The sequence below is a fragment of the Podarcis erhardii genome (assembly GCF_964252035.2).
Source record: "Podarcis erhardii genome assembly, chromosome: 15".
NCBI classification, from domain to species: Eukaryota; Metazoa; Chordata; class Lepidosauria; order Squamata; family Lacertidae; genus Podarcis; species Podarcis erhardii.
The window spans coordinates 5,914,012-5,936,279 of record NC_138505.1 but is presented as its reverse complement, the minus strand read 5'-3'; the positions used below and the strand labels follow the sequence as shown (position 1 = coordinate 5,936,279).

The 22,268-nt window shown below is 44.8% G+C and overlaps 1 protein-coding gene and 2 long non-coding RNA genes across 3 annotated transcripts; 2 read left to right on the top strand and 1 right to left on the bottom strand.

Moving 5' to 3' along the window:
- The first annotated feature begins 536 nt into the window (after positions 1 to 536).
- On the top strand, positions 537 to 4,505 carry LOC309329989 (uncharacterized protein). The gene is made up of 2 exons (XM_081841360.1): positions 537 to 692; positions 2,909 to 4,505. Exon 2 carries the CDS (start codon positions 2,909 to 2,911, stop codon positions 3,743 to 3,745), a length of 837 nt encoding a protein of 278 aa, XP_081697486.1. The 5' UTR covers positions 537 to 692; the 3' UTR covers positions 3,746 to 4,505.
- Positions 703 to 2,891, bottom strand: LOC309330188. The gene is made up of 3 exons (XR_014151357.1): positions 2,709 to 2,891; positions 1,250 to 2,338; positions 703 to 873 (listed from the first exon to the last, which is right to left on the bottom strand). It is a non-coding gene; the product is annotated as an uncharacterized lncRNA (long non-coding RNA).
- A 12,366-nt stretch (positions 4,506 to 16,871) lies between the features above and the next one.
- LOC309330119 lies at positions 16,872 to 18,880 on the top strand. Its single transcript, XR_014151283.1, has 2 exons — positions 16,872 to 17,694; positions 18,330 to 18,880. It is a non-coding gene; the product is annotated as an uncharacterized lncRNA (long non-coding RNA).
- The last annotated feature ends 3,388 nt before the right edge of the window (positions 18,881 to 22,268 follow it).

Sequence of the window (22,268 nt, the reverse complement as noted above, 5' to 3'; positions counted from 1 at the left end):
ATGTTATTGGACTTCAATACCCACAATCCTTCACCTATTACCATGATTTCTCTGGATGATGGGAGTCCAGCAGTATCAGGATGGGTAGCAGATTGGGGAAGACAAATCTGGAGATCAGAGTGACCCTCTGAAAATCCATATAAATGAGCCATCCTGGAGAACTCCCATTCTTCAAATCTCAATCCACATGAGCAGTGATGAATAATCCATTTATCAGCTGGCATGGGGTACTACAAATCTGTGTGGCAAGGAGCTCAGCATGGTTCTGCCTGGTGCTGATGTGGAGACATTGATTTCCCACAGCTTCATCTCTGAGTCACTACGGCTACCATCCAACCACTGTCACCAGCATCCCGTGCCTTTCCCATAGAGCTCTTTGATCTTTATAGAAGCCACATGCTTTATCATCTGTATCATTGAACTGGTGTGACTACTAATTAGATGTATCTTGATCCATTGAATTATGGTTACATAACTTGCCAAGGATCAGGTGCCAATGAGGCTGCTGTACTATGCAGACATGGTCTCCTTGGGTCCATGGTTTTGGACTGACCCACCATTCCCCGGCTCCTGTATCATCTAAAGGGAGGAGGACTGTTTAGAACCAAATAAAAGGGCCTCTCTATCCAGGAGTCCTCATTCCCTCACTGGCCTTTGCCTCTTCACCAGCTGTCTTCTCTCCACTTGTTAAGGTAAGTCAGATTCTGCTGGTGCTTGTGTCTTCACTTTGCCCTGAGTGAGTTTCTAGACTTCTGCTGTCAGTGTTAACTAGGTTCTTGCTGTTCAGATTGGGACTACACCATCAGGATATCAGGAAAGAACAGATGGGAACAAGGAGAGCAATATGATCACCATCTCCAAATATGTGAAGGGCTATTGTGTCAGTGCTAATGGGACACAGGTGGCGCTGTGGGTAAAACCTCAGCTCCTAGGACATGCTGATCGCATGGTCGGCGGTTTGAATCCCCACGGCGGGGTGCGCTCCCATTGCTCGGTCCCTGCTTCTGCCAACCTAGCTGTTCGAAAGCACCCCCAGGTGCAAATAGATAAATAGGGACCGCTTACTAGTGGGAAGGTAAATGGCGTTTCTGTGTGCTGCTCTGGCTCGCCAGAGCAGCTTCGTCACACTGGCCACGTGACCCGGAAGTGTCTGCAGACAGCGCTGGCTCCCGGCCTCTAGAGTGAGATGAGCGCACAACCCTAGAGTTGGACACGACTGGCCTTCGGGCAGGGGTACCTTTACTTTTACCTTTAGTGTCAGTGCAGGGACTCCAGATGATGCTTTCTGTTGATCAAAGCAACTTGAAAAAATAGGTTCAAGTTATAAGAAATAGGATTTTGACTACTTATTAGAAAGAACCCTCTGATGGAACAAGCTGTCTGACAGTGGACTCAGATGGTGGTGTGTGAGGTTTTGAAAGAATGAATGGGTGGATGCCCTGAAGCCGTGGGTTTTCAGTATCAGTGCTAGTTACCTTTTAGGTCCTACACTATGTTTCTATGGGTTGGGAATCAAGATCCCGGAGAAATGAGGAAGGGAGCCATTCGGGGATTCCTGTTGTGGATTTGTTTATTATCTGCACTCTGGACGAGATTGGAGGGGGGTGGGTGACAGGAATGCTCAGTCCTCAAGGCAGAAAAGGAAGCTGTATATTTCCACAGGTTAATGTGGAACTTAAATGGCTCAGGGCCACAATATCTCAAGGACCACCTATTTCCATATGAACCTGCCTAGACCCTGAGATGATCTTCTGAGGCCCTTCTTGGTGTGCATCCTCCATGACAGGTCCAGAGGGTGGCAAAATGAGAACGGACCTTTCCTGCATTGACTCCCTGTTGGTGGAATGCCCTCCCCAGGGAAGTTGCCTGGCGCCTTCATTATACACCTGATTCACCTTCTGCAACCAGTTTAGAGATTGCCTGATATAACAGGATCCACTGCCCAAATCTGTTTCCAAAAGGTGAAAAGCCAGCTGCCTCCATGAAGGGCACAAGCAGAACAGGACCACATCAGCCCTCAACTGTGTGGGTAGATGAGGTGTGGAGAGCCTGGTGGACCTCAAGATGTTGTTAGAGGAGAAACTACAGGAAGTGGGGTTGCTCTCAGTTCCTGCTTGTGGGCTTTCCATATTCATTGGTTGGCCACCGTTAGAACTAGATATAGAACTACAAGGGCCACTAGCCTGTGGTCTTATGAATACAACTTCCACCATCTTTGATCACTGACCATGTTGTTTGGGGTTGGTGGGTATCAGAGTACTCACAACATCTGAAGAGCAACAAGTCCTCCCAGCCTGATCTAAAGAGCTCCCCCTTCCCATTGGGAAGACTGATTAACCTTCTGTACATGTTTAAGGGACGCGGGTGGCACTGTGGGTAAAACTTCAGTGCCTAGGACTTGCTGATCGTAAGGTCGGCGGTTCGAATCCCTGCGGCGGGGTGAGCTCCCATCGTTCGGTCCCAGCTCCTGCCCACCTAGCAGTTCGAAAGCACCCCTAAGTGCAAATAGATAAATAGGTACCACTTTATAGCGGGAAGGTAAATGGCGTTTCCATGTGCGGCACTGGTGCTGGCTCGCCAGAGCAGCTTCGTCATGCTGGCCACGTGACCCGGAAGTGTCTTCGGACGGCGCCAGATCCTGGCCTCTTGAGTGAGACGAGCGCACAACCCTAGAGTCGGTCACGACTGGCCCGTACGGGCAGGGGTACCTTTACCTACATGTTTAAGAGCAAAGTTAGCTGTTTTATACTTGAAACATCACCCATGCACTTCAATCATATACTTGTAATTCAAGAATAGATGGACATAGAAGACAACGACAGAAACATAATTTTGGTGGTTCAGGGAAAGAGAAGAAATCTGTGTTTCTGATCTAATGAAGTGTTGTTTCCTCCCCCGTGTCTTTCAGATGTGTGAAGAAGGGTGTAACGATAGAGTTATCTACTCTTCTGGGAGAGAACCCTGGTTCAATCTGAACTCAACATGGTATGACCCGGCTGGATCCTGGTTGGACAACCGCCGCAAACCATTTCGCTATGTTGTAAACACAGCCTGTGTCACCGGTTGCAACCGCAGGGATGATGTACCGAGAAGAGGAGGCCACAATTACCGATGCTACGGCTATCGGCGCTCCACCTGTAGACAAGGGGGAAACCCAAGAGTGACCTGCTGTGTCCACAATCCTTCGGGAGGACCCCGTGATTACTGGGGGCGTCCAATAGGTGATTCGTGCGATGGAAATACAGGGGGGCACTATTCTAATGAAGAGTCGTTCTGCTGTGGATCCGGTGGTGGATGCGGAGGTGGATCTGCTGGTGGATGCGGAGGTGGGCAAGGAGGGGCTTGTGCCCAGCCAGTTGCTTCATCAGGAGGATGTGGAGGAGGACGAGGAGTGTGCTCTGAGCCTGGATGTGGAAGAGGACGAGCAGTATGCGCAGAACCTGGATGTGGAAGGTCTTCAAGAGGGCTGCAAACCTCTGGGGGAGCAGGGTGTGCTGGGTCTTCAGGAGGATGTGGAGGAGGACGAGGAGTGTGTTCTGAGCCGGGATGTGGAAGAGGACGGGGAGTCTGTTCTGAGCCGGGATGTGGAAGGTCTTCAAGACGGCCACAAACCTCTGGGGGATCAGTGTGTTCCGAGTCCAGCGTTAGATCTTCGGGAAGATGTGGAAGAGGAAGAGGAGTATGTTTTGAGCCAGGATGCGGAGGAGGAAGAGGAGTATGTTCTGAGCCGGGATGCCGCTCATAGGGGAGTATGTGCTGAGCCAAGGGGTTCACCTTCAGGTGGGTGGAGTAGGAAGTCTTCCACGCCATCGGAAAGATGCTGGAGAAGGCCTGCCTGTCCCAAGCCATCAGATGGGCTCCAAATCATCCTGTCCCTGCAACCACAATACGCAAAGCCAAGAATGTTACAGAGAGAGATGCTGTTGGGCCGAATTGTTGGCAAGAGCAACCACAGGAGAGGAAGCTTGATTTTATTTATTTATTTATTTATTTATTTATTTATTTATGCATCAATTAGTAGCCAAGCTGGGCTCTCAAAGCAGCTTACTCTAGAAATTCGAACCCCCCACCCACCCCAAAAATAATACAGTACATCAGGTAAGCATGAGAGTGGTAATTGCCTCTTCTGGCCCATGTCTATTGATGAACTCATCATCTACATAGAAGGTTCTTCCTTCCAGATGGTGAGAGGGAAACAAGCTGCAGGTGCCGTCCTAGACTGACTGATGGTCCCCATACAAAACCACATACATAGCCTTTTCCGTCAATATCTTCTTCTAAATTTGAAAACATCCTGAAAATGATGTACCATTTCTCACTCCATCAACCCCTGAGTGATCCTGAAAACCTAAAGACTGTGCCCACTGCAGAGAAGTGTGAACATTTCTTAGTGGACCGTATCTGGACTGTTGTTGCCTAAACGTTATCTGCCTGCAATGAAGTTCTGTGCTTTTCCTGTTGTTTTCTTTTCCTTGGCATCAATAAAATTCTGTTGATTGGCTAAAGTCGTGTTCTTCTGATGATTGGGTGGAGTCAGTGGCTGCCCTGCTGGTTCCTTCTTTGTGATCTGGGAAGAGGGGTGTGGCTAGGCATTGATGTAGACTGGGGCATGTCTCAGAAGGCATACAGAGGGGAAAGGAGGTCCACATTTTGTCCCTAGCCTAAGACTCCCTATCCTTGTCATATATATCTATCCAGTGCATCTACAGGTCCTTTCATATATCCTGAACCCCTTTGCTGATACAGGTGGAAAGGAACCATAAGATGACAGATGAGGAATCTTTCAACTTTTTAATCTACAGGGTGAAGAGGTGGTCCCATCCCTCCTTTTCTTTCCCTCAAGGAACCGCACATGGGAGCTATATGGGATAGCATCCACTGTTAGCCCTACTCAGGGCAGATTAATTTAAATTAATAGAACAGAATACTTTAGAGTCATTTGCTTCGATGGGTTTACTCTCAGTGGGAATAACATCAGAGACAACTCTTTATTCCCCCCACCACCACTTTAGAGAGACATGTGACATCACTAGCTATTGCACTAAAATGCATTCCTTGAGCAATGCATAAAGGAAAACAGATTCAGGTAGGTAGCCGTGTTGGTCTGCTGTAGTTGAAATAAATAAATAAAAATCTTGAAAAAACTCTTCCCAAAAAATTCCTTTAAAAGAATCATGTCCTTAAAAAAAAAAAAAATCTAAACAAGTCTTTAAAAGAATCCTTCCATAAAAATTAAAAAAAAATTGTCCAGTAGCACCTTAAAGGTAAAGGGACCCCTGACCATTAGGTCCAGTCGTGACCGACTCTGGGGTTGCGGCGCTCATCTCGCTTTACTGACTGAGGGAGCCGGCGTACAACTTCCAGGTCGTGGCCAGAATGACTAAGCCTTTCCCCACCTGTGAATGATCAGCCTTTCCCCACCTGTGGGTCCCCAGATGTTGTTGGACTACAACTCCCATCACCCTTAGCTAGCAAGGCCAGAGCTCAGTGATGATGGGAGTTGTAGTCCAACAACATCTGGGGACCCACAGGTTGAGAACCACTGTACTAGATGAACCTTGTGGTCTCTTCTAATTCTACAATTCTCATTGGGGGTGGGGGGCAAGTCAGAATGGCTATTAGCTAATATGACAAAATGGAACTTCTAGTTTCAGATGCAGTATACCTTTGGGTACCAGATGCTGGAAGAAAAACAACAGAGCTGTTTACTTTTCAGAGGGATGCATCTGGCCCATCCTTTCCCAACTTGATGGCTTCCAACTGTCGCTAGACTACATCTCCCATCAGCCCTGACCACTAGGTGGTGCTGATGGGAGTTTGGGTCCAGCAATGTCTGAAATGCCACAAGTTCCCTACCCCAACTCTATGTGATCATGGAATGCCAGCAGGAGAAATAACTGCAGCATATTAGTGGGAGATGAGCACCACCTTCTGGCCACCATGCTTCTGGCACAGTTTCTTTCCTTTGTCAGGAATAGGTCTTGACGTTGGCATTCTTAACTGATGAGATTAATATTTTGGGCACAACATTGGCCTGTAAAGTGAGACGAGCACCACAACCCCAGAGTCGTCTGCAACTGGACTTATCTGTCAGAGGTCCTTTACCTTTACTTTATCTGTAAGCATGGACTGGAGCTTCACAGAGGCCACAGTCACACCATACATTCAAAGCACCCTGATACCTCTTTAAATAGTCAGTCAAGTTTATTGCTTATAGCCAAATGCTGCTGCAATGTATACCATGTCATTCAATAAAATATATAATAGTTTGATACAAAAACTTAAAACATTTATATTGTCAAAATGTGACCTAATCCTCACATAGCTATAGAAAATCCTTAATATACAAATTAAAACATTAGACAATAAAATTTATAAGCTAAAATCACCGCGGGGCCACTAATATATTAAAAGTAATGTTAAATAATACAATAGACAATTATGTACAAAGCTTAGTGAGAAAGATACAGCTTGTGTAGATGGAGCCAAATAAATTCATCCCTGTTACAGTTGATAGCTATCTCGGCTATATAATTTTGTCTGATTTTCCTGGGGGCAGTTGCAAAAAGTGCTGCACGCCAGGTCACATCTTTAAATAGTCATGGCTTCTCCTCAAAAATTATGGGAGCTGTATTTTGTTCCGGATACTAAGAGTTGCTAGGAGATCCCCTGTTCCCCTCAGCGAGCTACAATTTCCAAAGTGGTTTAACCATTGATCCTTCTTCACAGGAAACTCTGAGAATTGAAGTTCTGTGAAGGGAATTGAGGTCTACTACTAACTCTGTTAGAGCTGCCATATTTTGAAGAGCAAAAAAGAGGACACATTTGCCGACTTCTGCTTTTAACTATGGATCAGTATGACGACTCTCATTTTACATACCCATGAAAAAGAGGTTGTGCCTGGGAAAAGAAGGCATATGGCAGTTCCTAAGATTCTTTGGGGGAGGCGGGTGGCACTGTGGGTTAAACCACAGAGCCTAGGACTTGCCGATCAGAAGGTCGGCGGTTCGAATCTCCGCGACGGGGTCAGCTCTTGTTGCTTGGTCCCTGCTCCTGCCAACCTAGCAGTTCGAAAGCACATCAAAGTGCAAGCAGATAAATAGGTACCGCTCCGGTGGGAAGGTAAACGGCGTTTCCGTGCGCTGCTCTGGTTCGCCAGAAGTGGCTTAGTCCTGCTGGCCACATGACCCGGAAGCTGTATGCCGGCTCCCTTGGTCAATAAAGCGAGATGAGCGCCGCAATCCCAGAGTCGGCCACAACTGGACCTACTGGTCAGGGGTCCCTTTATCTTTAAGATTCTTTGGGGGGAAGCCATGACTGTTTAAAGTGGTATAAAAAGGCTTTAAAAGTAAGGTATAAATATGGCCTGATTATCAAAAGAATAAAAAAGGAAAAGAAGAAGTAAAGGATTCCATATCGTCCAAGTGTCCCAATTTTCCAGGGACAGTCCAGGAATTGCAGAAGACATTCTGGGCCAAGGGCCACATGGCAGAGTAAAGAGATGCATAGCTAGGTAAGATCTAGCATTGAATGCAATGCATTGAAATTAATGGGTCCAAGTGAGTCATATCTATTAATTTCAATGGGTCTCCAATCCGTCTAAATCCAAGGAACCTCCTATTTCCTCCTTTACTGAATTAGCTGGTTCTTTTTAGACTACATTTTATTCCTATTTCAGGCTCTGAATCAGGTTTCCTCAACCTCAGCCCTCCAGACGTTTTTGGCCTACAACTCCCATGATCCCTAGCTAGCAGGACCAGTGGTCAGGGATGATTGGAATTGTAGTCTCAAAACATCTGGAGGGCCGAGGTTGAGGAATCCTGCTCTAAATTATGTATCAGAATACCTTATAATATAACATTTCACTTCCGTAAATCAAGAGCTATGTTTTCCCTTTCCTATAGCTGTGTGGGGAGCAAAATAATCTCTGTTGCATCTCAGCAATAATGAATTGAATCCAATTCTAGCCCTACTCAGAGAAGGCCCATTAAAATGAATGGGCAGGTGAAGGAAGATAGGCATTCTATGATCCGTCCAGAGGAATCGAGGGCACTTGCTCCACGGAAACGTTTGGTTACCAAAAAATAAAATAAAATAGGATTCTCTGTACAGGCACTGAGCCATTGGGGAAAGGATAGAAATGTCTTTGCAAAGGGTCTTGGATATAGGAACACAAATGGCTCATTTTTGAAATATTATGTAATTTGCTATTTTGTGCACTGATAGAAGGGAGCATCCATCAAGTGAGACTCTACTTGCATTCTCCAGATTATGATGCCCTGGGCCATATTAGCACAGTAAAAGCTACAGTGGTACCTTGGTTCTCAAACTTAATCCGTTCCGGAAGTCCATTCCAAAATCAAAGCGTTCCAAAACCAAGGTGTGCTTTCCCATAGAAAGTAATGCAAAATGGATTAATCAGTTCCAGACTTTTAAAAATAACCCCCAAATCAGCAATTTAACATGAATTTTACTACCTAACGAGAGCATGGATCCATAAAATGAAAGCAATAAACAATGTACTGCAGTCACACAATCAATCAGTCAGTAGCTGAACTGGGTTCCACACAGTCACAAAAACAGAACAAAAAAGAGCCACAAAAATGCAAAATAAATAGCAAAAACAGATGGACCTCAGCGTAACACTCAAAACAGAAGTGTGGCACTCAAAACAGAGGATGTTCAGCTTCCAAAAAAAGTTCCCAGACCAGAACACTTACTTCCAGGTTTGCAATGTTAGGGTTCCAAGTTGTTTGAGTACCAAGGCGTTTGAGAACCAAGGTACCACTGTATTCTGCTTGATTAACTTGGGTTCTTTTTAATTCTTCCACTCTGCAAAGCACGTCATTTGAGATGACCCAATATTTTTGCTTACTCCTCCTTGACAATAAAACAAGGTTTCCTTCATCCATCTCTTGATTGTTGATTGTAATTCACGTGTCTGGGGAAATGACAGAGTTATCCATCACTGCCTTGCCTCATAATTATGGCTCACACATCACTTAACAGTTCCTCCACGTGAGTCTTACCTTCTCATTTCAGAAACACACCTCAGATAACCCAAGACACCAAACAGGGTTTCACAATGGTGCACCCTGTTCCCAACTTTCTGCATTTCCTGCATTCATTAGATGTTTTGTTATATCTGTATATGGATGGGCGTGTCTAAAATCACAGGCGAGGAGAGCATTGTTTTTGCAATGAGCTCCTATTGGCAAGCTTCCCCTTTGAGAGGCAGTGTGGTACAGTGGTGAGGGTGTAGGACTAGGACCTGGGAGAGAAGAAGCTCACTGGGTGACCTTGGGCCACTCGCGGTCTCTCTGCCCAACCAAGGCTGTAGTGGAGAATAAATGCTCCATGGCCCTTCTTATATTCTTTTGTTGTTGTTGTTTAGTTGTTTAGTCGTGTCCAACTCTTCGTGACCCCCTGGACCAGAGCACGCCAGGCACTCCTGTCTTCCACTGCCTCCCGCAGTTTGGTCAGACTCATGCTGGTAGCTTCGAGAACACTGTCCAACCATCTCGTCCTCTGTCGTCCCCTTCTCCTTGTGCCCTCCATCTTTCCCAACATCAGGGTCTTTTCCAGGGAGTCTTCTCTTCTCATGAGGTGGCCAAAGTCTTGGAGCCTCAGCTTCAGGATCTGTCCTTCCAGTGAGCACTCAGGGCTGATTTCCTTCAGAATGGATAGGTTTGTTCTTCTTGCAGTCCATGGGACTATCAAGACTCTCCTCCAGCACCAGAATTCAAAAGCATCAATTCTTCAGCGATCAGCCTTCTTTATGGTCCAGCTCTCACTTCCCTACATCACTACTGGGAAAACCAGAGCTTTTACTATACAGACCTTTGTTGGCAAGGTGATGTCTCTGCTTTTTAAGATGCTGTCTAGGTTTGCCATCGCCTTTCTCCCAAGGAGCAGGCATCTTTTAATTTTGTGGCTGCTGTCACCATCTGCAGTGATCATGGAGCCCAAGAAAGTAAAATCTCTCACTGCCTCCATTTCTTACCCTTCTATTTGCCAGGAGGTGATGGGACCAGTGGCCAGTGGCGTAGCGTGGGTTGTCAGCACCCGGGGCAAGGCAAGTAATTTGCGCCCCCTAACCCGTGGATTTGCGCCCCCTAATCCTACCCCTACCCCTAACCCCCAGATGTTGCGCCCGGTGCGGCCGGCCCCCCCTGCACCCCCCACGCTACGCCACTGCCAGTGGCCATGATCTTCGTTTTTTTGATGTTGAGCTTCAGACCATATTTCAACATCAAAAAAACTTATATTCTTAGACGTACCATATTTTTCGCTCTATAAGACGCACCCCCCAAAAAAGTAAGGGGAAATGTGTGTGCGTCTTATGGAGTGAATGCAGGCTTCGCAGCTATCCCAGAAGCCAGAACAGCAAGAAGGTTCGCTGCGCGGCAAACTAAGGCCCAATCCCCTTCTAAATCCAGCCCATGGACGATCCGGGAATCAGCGTGTTTTTACATGAGTAGAATGTGTCCTTTTATTTAAAATGGGCCTGCCTGGTGTTTTTACATGAGTAGAATGTGTGCTTTTATTTAAAATGCACCTCTGGGTTATTTGTGGGCCATAGCAATTCGTTCATTTTTCTTCTTCAAAATATAGTCCGGCCCCCCACAAGGTCTGAGGGACAGTGGACCAGCCCCCTGCTGAAAAAGTTTGCTGACCCCTGCCTTAGAAGCATGGTAGAAAAGTCAAGGTCAGCTGGGAGGTTGGTGTTCCACGATTCCCCTAAAATTCAGCACTGTTTGAGGTCAACTGGGAGATCTGGTTCAGGACAGGAAACAGGAAGTCTTTCTTCACCTCATGTGCTGTTAATTACAACTTACAAAACTCTCTGGCACAAGGCGTAGCGACAGCCACTGCCTTCAGTGACTCTGGTCTGGCTCCATTTAAGGCTGGTCTCCCTGTTCGGGGGCCCAAGCTGCCTATTTCAATCAGCCCTGCATTTTCAATGATGAGGACTGGAATCTTCCTTTATTTTTAGATAGGAGGCCGCATCCTAAATCCCTCTGAACTTTTTTTTCCCCAACCTGGGCTGAAGTTGGGCCACATTCTCCTGAATCAAGTTCACCGATAAACATCCCACACAATTGCATGACTTTTCCTCCCTCGAGCAAACCAGTCACTCAGGTCTCATACCTGTTTGCCATTGGGTGGACACCTAAATGCTTAATCTCACTATAATATCCTGCTCATCAACCTGGAATGTTTACTCAACACCTCCAAAGAATGCCAACCTCTTCCTGGGTCCAGAGAGGGACATCTAAGGGGGAATCTCTCAACAGTTGCTCCTAAGATGCTCATTCTTGCTAATTTTACCCACATTCTAAATTCAGCCCAAATTCCATTTTTTCAAATAATAATATTTTACTTTATTTCCATATAGAAAATTACATTTGTTACTCAACAACTATATTACAATTCAGCAAAACTAGTTACTCCCCCCTCACCCAATTTCGATGTTTATAACCCAAACTGCATACAATTGCATTTTAAGGTTCCGTCTTATTTTATTTCATCCTCTCCAACATGTTTCTTAATATATTCTGCTGTTTTCTTGCACTTCAATCCCCGCTATGGTGTTCGCATATGAGAAATAACTTTTTATATGGACCAGAAATAGTTTCCAGTCTTCTTTAAAAGATTCTAAATTTGTATCTTTTATTGGTGCTGTCCATTTTGCCATTGCTACATATTCCAGTACGCTTCTGAGCACAATTCAAAGTGTTGGTGCTGACCTTTAAAGCCCTAAACAGCCTCGACCTAGTATACCTGAAGGAGTGTCTCCACCCTCATCGTTCAGCCCAGACACTGAGGTCCAACGCCGAGGGCCTTCTGGCAGTTCCCTCACGAGGGTTAGAAATGAAGTTACAGGGAACTAGGCAGAGGGCCTTCTTGGTGGTGGCGGCTGCACTGTGGAACTCCCTCCCATCAGATGTCAAGGAAATAAAAAACTATCTGACTTTTAGAAGACATCTGAAGGCAGTCCTGTTTAGAGGAGTTTTTAATTTTTGATGTTTTATTGTGTTTCAAATATTCTGTTGGGAGCCACCCAGAGTGGCTGGGGAAACCCAGCCAGATGGGCAGGGTATGAATAAATTTATTATTATTATTATCATCATCATCATCATCATCATCAACCATTCTTCCTTTGAGTGTGTTCTCGCCTCCTTCCATTTCTGAATCCTTGCCACCGTAGTCTCATATATACGGTACATAACTATCGTTAAGTCTTTCTTGAGATTTTGCTGTCTAGAAGGATTCTCGCCTCCTGAGAAAAGTCATTTAAATTTTTTTCTTTAATTTCAATGGATATCACATCCCAAATATTCAGCCCAAATTCCAAAGCAAACCCTAAATGCATCCACACTTAATCTGTTCCTCCATCTGCTCTTGGTGTGATTGACATGAGCAGACACACTAATGCTGGAAGGGAGGGTGGTAAATTACATGCGCAGAGCACCGTCGTCATGGAATGATCTGTATATGTCTGTGGGAGGGGAGAATGTTTCATTAAGATTGACAGCAAGCCCTTAACAGACAGTCTCCTGAGCCCATAGAAGATTGAATCCAGATTCAAATCTTCAGCATTGTGCATGAGTATGGGCTAAGAGCGCAGCTGCTGGATCAGACCAAAGACCTCTCTAGCCCAGAATCCTGTTCTCACAGTGGCCAAACAGATGACCAGATAGGAAGCCCTTAAGCTTTTAGATATTTTTTTCTCAATAATGAAGGTGGTTTTCCATTGTCTTTGTTTTATTCTTAAATCTGTTTTAACTAAAGTGATTATAAAATTGCAGAATCCGAGACCAGGGAGAGGAGTTGGTGGAAGAAGACTGGAAGAAATTTAAAGACTATTTACAGAAACACTATAAAATTATTGAATGTTAATGCTGTTGAAATGAAATGAAGAGCTTTTAGCAATAAGGCAAAGGAATATGTAAAAATTGATTGATACTAGGTAAAAATTCGAAGTTATAATATGTGAAGATAAGAGATTAAGGGTAAATTAAGAGGGTATGGATTTGCTGAACTAATTATTAAATGGAATACAAAAAAGGGAGGTGTGAGGAAGTCATGAAAATAAGTAAATGTGCGGTAAGATAATAGAAAGAGGGATTTTGTTTTAACTACTTTTACTTTTCTTTGCTATTTTTATCTTGTATTTTCTGTATTCTTTTTTTTACTATTTTTGTAATTTTTTTCTTGTTGGAAAATTTAATAAATTTAATAAAATATCATCTTAAAAAATAAAATAAAAAATTGCAGTTCTGCTGTACCTTACAAACATCTACCATTTTTCTTTGCTTTGCTGTCGTCAGCAACTGGTGACCATGGAAGCAGGAAGAAATATCAGGGGAAGTTCAGTAGCTCACTGGTAGAGTATCTGCTTTGCATGCAGAAGGTGCCAGCTTCAATCTCCAGCACTTGGGGATGTCGGAAATGTTGGACATTTTCCATATCTGCTATTGGGTCCTCGGAGTACAGATTCACATGAAGTGGCAACCAACCTTGCAGGATTTAACAGGATTTATTTGAAATGCATATGCAGAACAAAGGTACAGAGCAACGTGTTTGCAATCTGCACACCCCAGTCAGGGTGTGCCTCCTTTTTATACATTTGCAAAATACAATACCACCTGATTTCTTGTAAAACCACCTGATTTCTGGGAAATCAAAAGTTATAGCAAATTCCTATGTCCTTATATGGGCTTGACCCCCTTCCTTCCTGCAATGGCCCCACCAGCCTCACAACACCACGGCAATGTGCATTCCTGAGTCTGCTTATCTCTTTACAACCTTGAATAATAAACATTTGAGCCTATTCCATCAATGCCAGCCTTGTTCTCCTGGCGGACCTCTCCTTTCTCAGAAAGGCCTTGAGGGGGGGTTGCTATGGCCCTACAAAAGGACCAGAAAAGATTGTTAATGTATGGGACAACAGCCGCATAGATGCTTCTAGCCCAGAGATGGAAGAAAGAGTCAACCCCGACCAGAGAAGAATGGCAAACCAAGATGGTGGACTATGCCGAAATGGCAAAATTAACTGGGAAGCTCGGAAATCAAGAAGACAAGAACTTTTTTTAAAAAAAAGAATGGGGGGGAAAATATAATTTATTTATGAGACCATTGCAAGCAGGTCAATACATTGGCAGGATTCTAATCACACTTGCAATGAAACGGAAATTGTGGATAAATTAGAAGGGAAAAATTTGGATTGTATTGATATGCAGTTGTAAATATTGTCATATGGACCCATGGAAGGGATGGGGGTAAGTCAGGAGATTCAGAGTCATCTTGATATTTGGATTCTGAATTGTTGTTTGTTGTATGTTTATACTTTTTAAAGTCAAATAATAATTAAAAAATAATAAAAAGGTATGTCCCATGCCTGAAATCCTGGACAGCCTTTGCCACTCAGTGTAAACAATCCTGAGCTAGATAGACCAGTGGATTGAATCAGTATAACTCAGTTTCCTATTTAAACTGGCCCTTAATTCACAACCATGAGGACTAGAATCCATTTTAGGGGAAGGACCATAATTTGGAGACAGAGCATCTGTTTTGCATACAGAAGGCTGCAGGTTATATCTTCAGGTAAGGCAGGGAAAGTCTGGAGAGCTACTGCCAGTCACTGTAGACCAGTGGTGGCCAAACTTGGCCCTCCAGCTGTTTTGGGACTACAATTCCCATCATCCCTGACCACTGGCCCTGTTAGCTAGGGATGATGGGAGTTGTAGTTCCAAAACAGTTGGAAGGCTAAATTTGGCCACCACTGCTGTAGACAATGCAGAGCCAACCAATGATCTGACTCGGAGGAAGGCAGATCTTCCTATCTTCCTAACTGTGGCCTTGCATAAGAAGGTTGCATAAGGAGACTTTATTTCCTGTTTCCATTTCGCTAAATGGAAACTTCAGCTGCACACAGTATTATGTCTTCCTCGCAGCTCCAATGATCTCATTGTAGTCCTGTTAAAGGGACAGTTCCAGCAGTCTCTGGGTGTCATTTCCTTCCTTGTGACAATGTCATAATAGTAGATCATCTAAGGCAGCACATGGGCCATCATTGCTGTGAATCATCAGGAGTGATTTATCTGTTACTATAGTGGTACTCAGTATATAGTATATAGTATATAGTACCACTATATACTGTATATAGTACCACTATATACTGAGTACCACTAGTATGTAGTATAGTGATTCTCAGTGCTTTTTTCCTGGGGTACACACACGCCTAAACATTTTGTGAATCTTTTCCATTTACTGTATTTATTTCCCTCCGATTTGAGCTATAAAATGGTGATTTTCTTGAGTCAAAATGAGAGTACCCCTCAACATTTTTTTAGGGGGGGAAGCACTGGTGGTACTACTAGCCTCAAACCTGTGTCAGTAGCTTGAAAACCACAGAGTTATAATAGAACAAGTGAATGTTTAAATGATCATGTTTTTACACTTTCTGTGTTCCGTTTTAATGGGTCTGTGACCATATAATAAATTACTGAATCATTACAAGCTGTTCAGCAGTAGAATGGACTACATAAGACTTCCCTTCACTGGAGGTTTCTAAACAGAGGTTGGAAAGTCCTCTATCAGGGATTTTTTAGCTGTGATTCCTGTATTGTTGGGGTTTGAAAAAGATGACCCCTGTGACCTCTTCCAGCTCTACAAATCTATGATTGAATGAAGGAGCAATAAAATTTTGTCTAGGGATTATGGGAGTGCACATATGTTTTGTTCCATGATAATGCTTTTGTGTATATGTTTTTAACAGGGTTGTGGATTTTAGTTTTATTTGTACATGGATTGGAGAGCTTTTCAATCGAATGGTTTACACATCTTATCATACACATACAGTGGTACCTCGGGTTACATACGCTTCAGGTTACAGACTCCGCTAAGCCAGAAATACTACCTTGGGTTAAGAACTTTGCTTCAGGATGAGAACAGAAATCGTGCTCCGACAGCGCGGCTGCAGCAGGAGGCCCCATTAGCTAAAGTGGTGCTTCAGGTTAAGAACAGTTTCAGGTTAAGAACGGACCTCCAGAACGAAGTACTTAACCCGAGGTACCATTGTACTACCGCCAATTGGATGGTCTTATAGACTAATTCCAGGAGGACGAGGGGTTTGTCGGTGCCTACAAGACATAAAGCAGAAAGCCCATTGGATCATAAGAATGTACCTGCTGGATCATCTAGGCCCATCTAACCTAACAGCCAGGTCTCTCAGTAAACTATTAAATTCTGCCATGAAAGCGACAGGCAGAGCAGGAATGGGAGAGCCCCCTCTCTCACTGTTAAGTCATAAGAGAATAAAACCAACCAGAGATGGAACGAAGACCAAGTCCTTACCAGAGAAGAATGGCAGATGAAGTTGATGGATGATGCTGAAATGGCCCAAAGGACCAGAAGAATCAGAAATCAGGAAGGCCAAAATTTCAATAAGGAATGGAGAAAATGTATAACATCTTAAAGACCATTATAAACCATTGTAAAAAGACCAAAGTTAAAATTGTTAGTAGGGATTGATATCACTTGTAGTTTAAGGGTGAATTCTGGATGCAATGGAGATGTAAATGATTTGGACTATCATAAAAGATGCAGAAGGAAATGATAAATAACAGGGAGGGTGGGAATCCAGGAGATTCCTTGGAATCTTGTTTTTATGACTGATGTTTGATATATCTTTATGAAATTTTGATTTGAAAAACAAAACAAATAAATAAAATTTTAAAAGAGAGAGAATAAAACCAACCTGGCTGCTGGGTCAAGTCAACGACCAATCTGGTCCAACATCTTGTCCTTACAGTGGCCAATCAAATGGCCCACAATGGGAAGCCCACAAGCAGGAATTCTTCCTACTGATGATTCCCAGAGACTGGTATTACGCTCAGGCATACAGCATCAAACAGTGGGAGAACATAGCTCTCGTGGCTGGGAGCCACTGTTAGTCTGATCTGCACGAACTTGTCGAATCCCCTTTTAAAGCTATACAAGTTGGTGGCCATCACTGTAGAGATGAAAGACACCATTTCAGGAAATCCTGCAGACTCCTGTCATGCCAGTGCGCGTGGGCTGCAGGATAGTTCAGTCGGTAGAGCATGAAGCTCCTAATCTAAGGCTCATGTGTTCAAGCCCCATATTAGGCAAACAATTTCTGTATTACAGGTAATTGGACTACTTGACCCTCCTAGTGCCTTCTAGTCCTACAATTTTCTGATAGAGAAGGTGAGTAACTGAATGTGTACATAATGCCATTTTGGTTCATTTTAGCCATAACTGAATTTCCATGGAATATGGATGAGCTCTGCCCACACCAAGTGATCTCATAAGAGAGAGAAACACCCCTGGTTTCCCCACCTTGGGACTCATATGGGGTGTGTCCAGCAATCATTGCCCAGGTGACACAAGGACAACAAGACCGAGACCAAAATGGATGGAGACATCATCCCTTGTTGGAAATTCTGTGTGCAATCCCATGAGTCAAAGCCAAGGTTGCACAGCTCCAACTAATTAAGAAAGAGATTGGTACAAAATTCAAAGGAAAAGAAAACAAATAGGCATGGCTGGGCCATGGCTCACTTGACAGGAGGGGTTGGCTAAGGAATAGTATAAAAAGGTGCTCTGGATGAGAGGCTGACATTCACAACAGCTGCACTTCCAGAGATCTCTTTGGTGAACTAGGTAAGTCAGTCTGTCTCTCTGTCTCTGTCTCCGTCTCCGTCTCCGTCTCCGTCTCCGTCTCCGTCTCCGTCTCCGTCTCCGTCTCCGTCTCCGTCTCCGTCTCTGTCCCTCCCTACCTCCCTTGTCCTCCTTTCAGGCAGTGGTGACTGGTGCCCGTTGGGACTGGCATGGTGGACTCCAGCTCCCATCATTCTCCTAACAACTCTCAGCACTCTTAACAAACTACAGCTCCTATAATTATTTGGGGGAAGCCATGACTGTTTAAAGTTGCTTCTTGGGTCCTTAAATGTATGGTCTGAATGTGGTCTTGGGAGCAATCTGTTGCCCGCCAATGTTCCCATGAGCCACAAGCATGGCCAATGTTCAGGGCTGCTGGGCGTTGCCATCCAACAACATCTAGAAGACTCCACATTGGTTACCCCTGGATTAGTCTGAGAGAGATGTTGGATAATTTCCATGCTGACTGGTGGGGCAGGAGGCAAGGAGCCCAACAGCAGGGTTGTTGTGAGAATAAAATAGGGCAGGGGGGGTCATGTATGGATGTCTTGCGGGGCTCCCAGGGGGAAAGTTGGGATGCAAATGGAATTATAAATAAACTGATTCAACAAAAGTAAGCCCAGATCTGTTTCCTACAGGTTCGCTTTGACAACCAAGAAAGATGTGTTCCCGTCAGGACAAAGACCAATGCTACAAGCAGGAAAAAGAGGAAGGGTCCTGCTGTGGTGGCCGGAGGTCTTCCACCAGTGAGGACCGAGGTTCCTGCTGTCTGGGACGGAGAAACAGCGGAGGGTGTCATGGCAATCGTGGTTCATCCGGCTGTCATGGGAAGCAACAAGAGCAGCAACAGCAACAGCAGCAAGTCTTCCAAGTGCCATCCCAGAAGCTGAAGTAACACCAAGGAGAATTCCTAAAAGGGCCTAATTCTGCAGGGATTAGGTGGAGCCATTTCAACACCAGTTGCTGAGCACTTGAGACACTCTCAATACGTTCTGTCAGCTTTATCCCTGCAACAAATTCCACCACCCCAATGCTCCAAATTCTCAGCTGCCTCTTCTCCTCTTCAAAGGGGAACATCTCCTGTGACATTTGGAGCATGAGAAGAGCAAGGAGAGACATCCAGCTATTTCTATTTGCTGTTCATTTGCACACATGAGAGAATAAATAATAAACAATTAGTAATAATGAACTCCTGAGCTTTGATTTCTTTTAAACTTTTTTATTTTAAGAATCCCTGCATTTCATCCAAATAATCTTCCATTTCAATCCCGTGAATGACCAATCTCAATGTCATGTTGATGTAGGTTCATAGGAAGTTGCATTCTACTGAAACAGAGCCTTGGTCATCTAGCTCAGTATTGCATACATTGATTATTGCATATATTATTGTGTACAGTGGCTCTCCAGGGATTCAGATAAGGGAGGCAATGATGCTTCTGAATTCCGGTTACTGGGAATCCCAGGAAGGAAGAGTGATCTTGCATAGCCTCCAACATTTCTGTGATGAAAATAGGGAGGTCCTGTTCCATTATTGTTATTATTATTATCCTCCTCCTCATCATCATCATCATCAATACTCCACCCATCTGACTCAGTTGTGAGTCACTCTGGTCCACATCCAACATAAAAAAACACAATAAACTTCAGTATATGTTGTTTCCTTCAGATGTCTTATAAAGGTTGTATAGTGACTTATCTCTTTGGCTCAGGGGTTGGATAATTCCATACCCTCAAACATTTCTCCAATGAAAATAAGGATGTCCTAAGGAACAGCTTCTCCAATGAAAATAAGGATGTCCTAAGGAACCAGGAGAGCTTCAGTAAATCCAGAACTGTCTCTGGAAAATAGGGACACTTGGAAGGTGGTTTTTGCACTGTAAAAATAGTTTACCGAATGAAATGCCTCATTGCCCTGGTCTATCATGATTCTTCTTTTGTTCTTATGGGAATGCCCGGTATTGAACCTGGGAAATTGTTTGCCTGCAAGAAGTGCTCAAAGGAGACATAGAAGACACTATCTAACCTTCTTAAGGACTCCACTCCATATTTGTGTAGGGTTTCTTTTCCTGATGATAACCCGCAAGGCAGCAGGAATGGCTTTCTCCTCAGGGGTCACTTCCGAAGCCTTTCTCACGAATGAGTATAACTGCAAGGCAGGAGAAATTTGGATCACAGTTTTCCTTCTCCTAGATGAACTACCTTCTGAATATGATGAGCCCCGTCTGCTCCCATGCCACTGTATAAGACTGGAATATCTGAGCAACCAATGGTAAATGATTACAAGCAAGCAACAGGAAGGTTCATAGCTTAGTGGCAGAGCATGCATCAAGTGCCAGGTACAGTCCTGGCATTTCCAGGTAGGGCTGTGAAAAGCTCCCTGCCTAAAACCCCAGAGACTCAATGCCCTTTCAGTGTGTTTAACACAGGGATTGATGGACCAGTGGTCTGACTCTGTAGAAAACAGCCTCCTGTGTAAACCAGCCTTTTATTCAAGAAGAGGGGCTAAAATCTCACTTGAGTTTTAGGCTAAGGACAATAGCAATGTGGCAGAGCAGTAATATAAAGGCATAGCTGTCAACCGTCCTTTATTTGGCGGGAAACTCCCTTATCCCAGCACCATTTCCTGCTGATGTCCCTTAAATTTCCCGGGTTTCATGCTCACCCGGCTCAGGAGGGAAGCAGCGGCTCAGGGTCCTCCGCCGCAAGAGAGAGAGCGCACATGAGCTGCCACTTCTCTGTCTCTCCCTTTTCCCCCTCAGGGGCACGTCGTGAGGAGACGGGTGGCGGCGGGCAGGCAGGTAGCCCCTCTCTTGCGAGACTTCCGCCGCGCTACCAGGGGAAGCCGGAGGTGGCAACGCAGAGGCTGAGGAGGCAGACTGAGGGAGGAGGAAGAGGAGGGGACAGTGGCGTAGCGTGGGGGTGCGGGGGGGCTGGCCGCACCGGGCGCAACATCGGGGGGCGCGCTTGCACTTGCAGCTCTCTGCCCCTACTAAAATCCACGGGTTAGGGGGTGCAAATTACTTGCCTTGCCCCGGGTGCTGACAACCCACGCTATGCCACTGGGAGGGGATGCGGAGGGACGCAGAAGGGCGGCACTTCAACGGCTGCAGCGCCGCCACAATTGCCTCATGCCGGGCTCACGGGCGAGAGTCTCTCTCCCTCCATCCCTCCCTCCCTCCCTCCCTCTCTCTTGAGCGGGGAAGGGCCGATGGAACTCCTCATGCCAGGACGAGGGCAGCCCTGACGTGCATAAGCTAAGCAAAATCCCTTATTTTGGCTGCTGATCCCTTATTTTCAAGGCTGCTGGTCCCTTATTTTCAAATCTGTAAGTTGACAGCTATGTATAAAGGTAGCTTAGTGGCAGAGCAGCCTCCCTAACTAGAGCTTAGAAAGGCACCCTGTCTGAAACACTGCAGACTGACTTTTTAAAATTTGAAACACTGCAGACTGACTTTTTAAAATTTATTAACATATAAAATGCATACATATACATTTACACAATACACATACACAATACACTACCTTATTTTCATAACATAAAACATACCTACATTGCTCTATATAATACCTACCTATACTATACATATCAACATACCTACATACCTACCCCACACAGACACCCACCAAGTGACTTCCAGCCATTCTTGTTACACTACTTTATTTTTCCAACTAGCTTAAACACATTTCATTATTTCTTTAATCTCTTTTTCTATCTTGACTTTACTCTCCTTTCACTCTAATCATTTTCTGGATTCACTCAATATCTGTCAGAAATTCTACTTTTTCCACATAAATTTTTAATGTATTCCTTAAAGATAGCCCACTCCTTATTCACTTTTGTATCATATCTCCTCTTATCCTCCCTGTTACATTGGCAACACTGCAGACTGACTTCTCTTCTCATGAGGTGGCCAAAGTATTGGAGCCTCAGCTTCACGATCTGTCCTTCCAGTGAGCCCTCAGGGCTGATTTCCTTCAGAATGGAGAGGTCTGATCTTCTTGCAGTCCATGGGACTCTCAAGAGTCTCCTCCAGCCCCTTCATGGATCACTGCCTTGCCGTGGCGAAGTGGCTTGAATAACTCAGAGAAGCTATGAATTATGCCGAGCAGGGCACCCAAGATGAACAGGTCATAGTGGAGAGTTTTGACCAAACATGATCCACCTGGGGGAGGAGAACCAGCAAGCCACTCCAATATCCCTTCCAAGAAAACTCCATGGACAAAGACAACAGGCAGACTGACTTGGTGTAAGACAATTCCTTATGTTCTATATTGGGACCAAGGCCCAGTAGCAGAGCATCTTCATTTCCTGCAGAAGGTCCTAGGTTCAAACAACAACACTTCCAGGTAATTCTAGGAGAGACTCCCTCCCTGAGACCCTCAAGAGCAGTTAGCAGTCCATGTGGATGGGGCTAGATGGTGAAGTCAGGTGTCACATCCTGACAGAAGGCACCCACAGACACAGGTGCATAACATACTCAAGTGTAACGGAAGATAGGAATCTCATGTAGGAATGAGTCAAAACTCATTAATGCAAGATGGTGGGGAGTTAATGAAATGTGAGGCCATGGGTGCGT

Excerpts from the sequence above, each read along its gene's own strand:
- LOC309329989 (XM_081841360.1), top strand. The coding sequence starts at position 2,909 with ATGTGTGAAGAAGGGTGTAACGATAGAGTTATCTACTCTTCTGGGAGA.